General features: G+C 52.0%; 2 protein-coding genes across 3 annotated transcripts in view; one reads left to right on the top strand and one right to left on the bottom strand.

Moving 5' to 3' along the window:
- The window catches only part of ACADS (acyl-CoA dehydrogenase short chain), a 379,518-nt gene that overhangs the window by 174,163 nt on the left and 198,313 nt on the right, over positions 1-7,042 (top strand). The window lies entirely within an intron of this gene.
- Positions 420-6,697, bottom strand: C6H12orf43 (chromosome 6 C12orf43 homolog). 2 transcript variants are annotated; one of them, XM_060192981.1, is made up of 6 exons: positions 6,499-6,697; positions 3,747-3,789; positions 3,532-3,630; positions 2,941-3,014; positions 2,126-2,216; positions 420-1,245 (listed from the first exon to the last, which is right to left on the bottom strand). In XM_060192981.1, the coding sequence occupies exons 1-6, from the start codon at positions 6,659-6,661 to the stop codon at positions 903-905; spliced, it is 813 nt and encodes a 270-aa protein (XP_060048964.1). In that variant the 5' UTR covers positions 6,662-6,697; the 3' UTR covers positions 420-902. The 2 variants fall into 2 exon arrangements, with proteins under 2 accessions (XP_060048964.1, XP_007525366.1); XM_007525304.3 differs by having other exon boundaries at positions 6,523-6,692.

Here is a 7,042-nt window from a genome sequence, read left to right as displayed (position 1 = left end):
CAAGCCTCTGCTCCTTCTGGTTCCACACCCTGGTGCCGAAATATCAGCCCGAAGTCTCCAGGCTGGGGTGAGGGAACACAGCTTGGGGTGCTGGCAGGATCCCCACATGCTGCTTATTTAAGATATCAAGATATCTTAAATAAGCAGATATCAAGATATCTTATCAAGGTTCAGCATCAGGGCTGGGGGACAGCTCACCAGGGAGAGCGCCTGTCCTGGGCTCAAGGCCCAGCACCATGGACAGCGCAGGGTGGGGAGGGCTCTGGACAGTGGAATGGTGCTGTGGTCTCTCTTCTCTCTGGTGCCCAACATTGAGAAGTAATGGGCCACTAGCAGTGACACTGCGCACGTGCACTGCAGCACTCCGATCACGTGGCCACGCCTGGTGTCCCTTGACAATTTACTTTTGACAATACAGCTCAGGGACATGACTGTGTGTGGTATCTTTGCAAATGCACAGGAAGAAAATTCTGGACACCTGAGGTGGGGAGGGCGTCTCTCTCTTTCTCTTTTTTCCAGACAGTACTGTATCAAGACCATGTGGGCGCCCCAGGGGCCGCACCATAGTTCCCTGAAAATGGCTGAGGGCGGGAGTGGAAGGAAGCCTGCCTTCACCCCTTCACCTCAGACAGAACTGGGGTGGTGGAGGCCTCACCACTGGCCACTAGTCCCGAGGGACAGGAAGGCTCCTTGTTCCTCTGCCAGAGAGAACCCAGTAGGAAAGCCCTGCCGAGATCCTGGAGCAATCACGTCTTCACCCCGGCTCCCGGGCAAGCTCTGAGCATGGCTGAGTCTGGACTGGTCAGCCGAGCCCTTGAACCTGGAGGGAGGCAGGGCTTGGAAACCGTCTGTGCCCAAGGGGACACTGTCCTACAGCTACTGGGCCCTGTGCCACGACCGGGTCACTTTGCAGGCGCGGCAGGCTCACTCCTTGCTGGTGGGCCTGGGGAAGCCTCCCTGGGCTTCTTTGTCTTTTTCTTTCTTTCCTTCTCTTTGGTTCCAGGTGATGTCAGGCCCCCGCAGAGCTCTGCTGAGTCCTGTCCCTGCTTCTCACTGGCCACGTTCATGGAGGTGCTGGCTGCGGCCGTGCCACTGCTCGCCTCCTTCCTGGCTTTCTTCTTCTTCTTCTTCTTCACCTTCTTCTCCACAGGGCCAGGGCTGTGGATGGCGGACCCCTGGAGGATGGCAGAGGCTGACACGGCTGCCTCCCGGCACCGCTGCCGTTCCTCATCACTGCTCTCACTGCTGCGGGGGGAGGATGGTCTGGGTCAATCGGAGTGGGAACTGGGATCCCCAAGCTGCCTCTCCCCGCCCTCGGTCTAAGCCACCAGCAGAGTCCAAGTTAGAAAGCCGTGGCTTGGGAGTCACACAGGCCTAGGCTCTAACACTGGCTTCTCAGCTGTGTGACCCCAGACTATCAGCCTCTCTGACCTTCAGTCTTTCTCAGTTCAAGGGGTCTCTGACTGGAGCCCAGGCAGGGGGCTCTCTGGACAGGACAGGCACACAAGGAGCAATCAGATTCGCAACCCCCACTGGGAGTTTTCTTTCTTCCTGCTGAGCGCACCTGATTCTCTGGCTGCCTCATGGGCCTCCTTCCTGGCCTAAGCCCGACTAGAGTGACTGTCTCTCCTGGGGGGCTGTGTCGGGAAATTGTGAGGATGTGGTTGAGCTCGGCAGGGCTCACAAAGCACCCTGCAGTCCTGATACTATGGTCTATCTACATAATCATTGTTTTGCCTGAAAGATCCCCACCCATTCCATTCCTCTTCTTCTTTCTTCCCTCAAAACCCTCCCTGCCTGCAGGGTATGATTAATCCTACCAGTTAAAACCTCGCAACAGTTGCTAAGGAAGTTCCTACCTTTCCAGCCCCTTTCCTAGCCATTTCCGTTTCTGACTTGCCACTTCCGGGTCTGCCCTTTAAAAGCCTGGGCTCTCTAATCGATAAATACATTGCATTGCCTCGCCACCACGAGTCTGTTCCTGAGTCATCTCCCTTGCGTCGCTGAGTGAGTAGCAGCCCAGGCTGGCTCCGGTCGAGTTCTCTCCAACCCAGAGAGTGCGCCCCGGGAAGAGGCACCCCCATGCTAGCCTGGCAGGGCTGGAGGGAGGGGGACGGTGTCTCACCTGGAGCTGGAAGGCACTCGCTTCCTTCGGGGCTGGGGGGGAGCTTTCTTCTCCAGGCCTTTGGGGATGGAGGTGAAGAAGAGACGGAAGCCTGCAATTCCGAGGGGTGGAGTCAGCAGTGCCAGGGGCCAACCCTCCTTCCAGACTGGGGTGAGGGGAGCCTGTCTCTGCCCTGAAGAAACAAGGATTCTAGGGGTGGAGACCCCAAACTACCACTGTCTGACCACAGAACGATGCCCATCCAGCGAGTCCTCAGAAGCTTCTGGAAGCCAACAGTTGAGCCTCTTGCCCAAGGTGGCTTCCCAAGTGGCAGATGAGTGAGGCAAGGCAGGCACTCAGCAGGACAGGCTGTGGGGTGTGGTGGCATGGCACTCTGGCTCAGGGCCAGACCTGAAGGCTGCCTCAGGCAAGGGCTATCATCACTTCTCTCTCTCTCTCTCATGATTCCAATGCTCCCAGTGAACTTTTTCTTTTCCGTTTTAGACAGTGGTAGTGATGGGGGAGGGGGAGGACAAGAGACACCACAGCTGCACTCAACTGTTCCCACTGACTGGGGCTGTTGCTGTTCACGGTGATGCTGGGGGGGGGGAGGGCGGGGGGCGGGGGCCCTCATGCATGGTAGTGTGAACTCTCTCCTGGCCTGGGGCTGTATTTCTTAGAGTCTATTTCCCCTATGGCTGCCTCATGTAAAGGGCATGCCGTCAGGATGCCTGCCGCACAGTGGACCGTGTGGCTCAAAGAATACACCCGAGCTCAACTACCAGGAGGTGCTTAATAAACAACAGCTGTGGTTACCAGCACTCACCACTACTTACCATCATCCTCTGGGGGGGCTTTCTGCGCCCCAGTCTTTGCTTGCTCCTTCACTGCTTCTGAGATGGTGATGGAGCTAAGGGGAGAGATGGTTGATGCGGGGTGAGATTTCGGGTAACAACAAAATAATCTTTGTTTTTGAAGTGGAGGGGGTGGTAGAGGGCAGGTGAGCTGGAATGCAGCAGCAGAGAATGCAGACGTCACGGCCTGTATTCCTGTGTGTAAGCGAGAGAATGTGTGGGCCTAGCGTGCAGAAAGTACCCAGGAAATAAAGAGTAATTCTGCCTAGTCCTGGCCCTCTGGTCGTGGGGCTAAGCTGTTGCCCTTCTTAATCTCACGAGAATAGGGAAACGCAGTGGTCAAGAGCATGCATGGTCCTTGGAGTCAAGCACACTTGGACTGAGTCCTGCCTCTGCTCCTTCCTCCTGGGGACCTGATAGGAACACTTCTTGCAGAAAGCCTGTTCCTTATTGAGTGGGTCAGGATGGTAGGATGTACCTGGGAGGGGGGTTGTGGGTGCACATCTGGCCCTCCCAGTCAGTGGGGACCATCACTGTTGGAATACATAAGAGCGAAGGAACCTTTCTGGTTACCTGTCCAGCAGGGCCCCCAGCTTCTTGGCTACGTGGGCTCGGAATTCAGGGGTGGTCTGAAGCTTGTTGCCATCTTGTTCATGCTCGTCCACCTTATGCCTACAACACACACAGAAGGCTCTCACTTCCTGACCACTGCAAGGCTGCCCCCACCAGACAGGGACTCGATATTTGCTGAAAGCATGGGTGAAGTCTGGACCCTAGGTACACAGTACCTGAGGCTTGGCTGGGTGACTGGCAACTGATTACCTGCCGCATCTGTGGGAACAAGGAAAATCATGGCATTTATGGAGAAAATGACAGCGACATCAGCTGTGTGCCAGGCACTATTTTAGGTGATCTGAATGTGTAAGTCATTCAGTCTCCCCACTGATTCAATTGAAAATAACTTAGGGTCAGCTGCTAAGACGCCACAACGTGGGATAAAGACTCAGGCCACGTGGTTCAAGCCCCCACCTCTAAGCATCATGATCAATAGATCTGATCATGACATTTACTGAGAACCTACTATTTGCTGTGTGCTAAGTGCTGTGGAGGAGAGGCAGTGGCTAAGCTATATTGATCAATAATAACCTAGGGCCTCCTGCCTGTGAGTCCTGTACACAATCTCTGTGCTATCTCCTAGGCCCTGGCCATATATATATATATTTTAAGTTGAAACATTGGGAATATCTGGCTCTGTATCCTACAGCTCTGCCAAGTCTTGGATGTCTAGTATTAGTCAGGAGTCCTAGCTGTTGACTGACTTAGACAGAGACCTGTGTCTTCTTGGGGCTTCCATTCTAGTTGGACACAGATGACAAAAAGTACACATAAATCTAAGATTTGGGGGCTGGGTGATGGCACACCTGGTTATATTACAGTGTGCAAGGACCCAGGTTCGAGCCCCTGGTTGCCACCTGCAGGAGGAAAGCTTTGTGAGTGATGAAGCAGTGCTGCAGTTGTCTCTTTTTGACTCTCCCTTTCTATCTGCCCTCTGCTCTCAATTTCCAGCTGTCTTTACCCAATAAATAGAGACTGAACCTGGGGCTTTGGAGCCTCAGGAATGACATTTGCTTAACCATTATGCTGTCTCTCTCACCCTGAATGAGAAATTGACCCTGAGCAGAGAAAGTACTTTTAAGTCAAGCCCTGGATCCACACACACATAATTTTTGGGGATATTAATACATTTTCTTCTTTATTAACGTATTGAATAAGATCTACTGGTGGGTCTAAAAATTACCAGAATTTAAAAGCAGAGATAGGTATAGTAATTTTTCTTACATTTTATCGTGAATAAAATGATATTTAGACTTATCCAGAATGGACCACAAAAATCTGAAAGGACCCAGGGTTCAAGGCCCTAGTCCCCACCTGCACGTGGTGGGGCTTCACAAACAGGAAACAGTGCTGCAGGTCTCTCTCTGCCACCCTTCCCTCTCAACTTCTTTCTCTCTATCCAAAATTAAAAAAAAAAAAAAAGAAAGAAAACCTGAGACGTTTTCTCAGTAACAGGTATTGCTCAAGCTGCTGCGGCCTGTGGCTTACATGCCCAATGGAAAGAGCTGCTCAATTCTGAACACCATATAGGCTGATGAAAGATGAAATAGTTTTCCATTTTCAAGCTGACAGACTTTCTGAATTTTATTGCTGGGTTCCAAGTCAGGCTGCCCCAACATAAGTCAAAGTGGCCTACTATTTATTATCTATCAAAGATGAATGAATGAATGATATCCTCAGCCCTCTAACAGCAGGGGAGTTTCTCACTCTCCTCCTTTCTGCCCCTAATAAAAACAGGAGGTAAATCTTGAAGTGAAAGGTACCCTCCCTAACAATATACCTTTATTGTTTCTGTTTGTGGTTTCAGCAGAGCACCACTAAATTCTGGCTTATGGTGGTGCTGGGGATTGGGACTTTTGCGCCCCAGACATCGGAGACATGAAAGTCTGTTGCACAAGGGGGCGAGCCAGGCGGTGATTCACCTGGTTAGTCGCCACATTATAGTGCGCAAGGACCCAGGTTCAAGCCTCCGTTCCCTACCTGCAGGGGGAAAGCTTCATGAGAGATGAAGCAGGGCTGCAGGTGTCTCTGTCTCTTTCCCTCTATCATCCCCTCCCCTGTCAATTTCTCTCTGTCTCTATCCACTAATAAATAAAAAAGAATAATAAAAAAGAAAGTCTGTTGCACAAACGTCTTTGCTAGCTCCCTTGCTCTCTGTTTAACTCACAAATCTACTTGTCTAAATCAAAGCTTCAGAGAACTTCTTCGTTGTATTTGTTCTCCAGATTTATTGCTTCTTTTTGCTAAAAGGGCCACACACTAGCTACTTTTCTTTTCTCCTTTAAAAAAAAATTTTTTTTTTACTTTAAAAAAAAACTTATTTTCCCTCTTTGTTGCCCTTGTTTTTCATTGTTGGTTATTATTGCTGTTGTTGATGTCGTCGTTGTTGGATAGGACAGAGAGAAACGGAGAGAGGAGGGGAAGAGAAAGACAGACACCTGCAGACCTGCTTCACCGCCTGTGAAGCGACTCCCCTGCAGGTGGGGAGCCGGGAGCTCGAACCGGGATGCTTATGCCGGTCCTTGCGCTTCGCGCCACGTGCGCTTAACCCGCTGCGCTACCGGCCCTCCCTAGGTTCCACATCCATAACAGCACCCTCGTGCGGGTGAAATGACATTGGGTCTCTCCTGTCACGTGCTCATTTAACTCTCTTCTAGACCCGAGTGCTGCAGGGCGGGGCGAGACTCGTTCCCTCCCAACACCACGCTTGTCCAGGCGGAGAATGGCGGGCAGCGAGGGTCCAGGCAGGGGGGCCTCCCGTCACCTGGGCGCGGTGGGCTGCCAGGTGTGCGGCCACCAGAACACACCGAAGGAAGGAAGCAAAAGAGTTACGGCATCCAGGTGCCTCAGTTTCCCTAACTGGGATAATAACCAGACAACCTGTTGCTCGAGCCCAGCTGCTGGCGCCTTGAATCTGAAACCCACCGTGGCCCGAGCACAGTCCCCTACCGGCTTTCGGTTTCCCGGGACCCTTTGCGGGCTGCTCTAAGCCCCAGGCGGGCATCGCCGCTTCACGGCACCGTGCTAGCTCCTCCTCATCGCTGCTGCTGCTCTCCACGTCGCTTACAGAGCCTCTGGGCGCTGCCATCTTGGCCACCGCAAAGGACTGTGGGGAGCGTTTTCATTAGTCCCGCCTCCCGATACGACACGAGCGTAGAGGAGCGCGGGGCATTGTGGGGATTGTAGTTCTAAGGATGATTCAGGCCACGGAGGGGAATTGCTTAAGGATTAATCCCTGTATTTTCACCCTATTATATAGTTTCAGTATTATCCAATTATCCCAGCAATACCAAAATCCATCCAGACATCTGAAACACCTTCAGAAACTTGCTAAAATGCCCAGCAGAGTGTCTGGTTTTTTGTTTATTATTTTTTTTCTTCCCTTTGTTGTTTATTGTGGTGGTTGTTATTGCTATGGTTGTTGGATAGGACAGAAAGAAATTGAGAAATGAGGAGAAGACAGAGAGGG

The sequence above is a fragment of the Erinaceus europaeus genome, chromosome 6 (genome assembly GCF_950295315.1).
Source record: "Erinaceus europaeus chromosome 6, mEriEur2.1, whole genome shotgun sequence".
In the NCBI taxonomy this organism is placed as follows: Eukaryota; Metazoa; Chordata; class Mammalia; order Eulipotyphla; family Erinaceidae; genus Erinaceus; species Erinaceus europaeus.
Note: the sequence above shows the minus strand (reverse complement) of the source record. Positions and strands in the feature narration are given on the sequence as shown.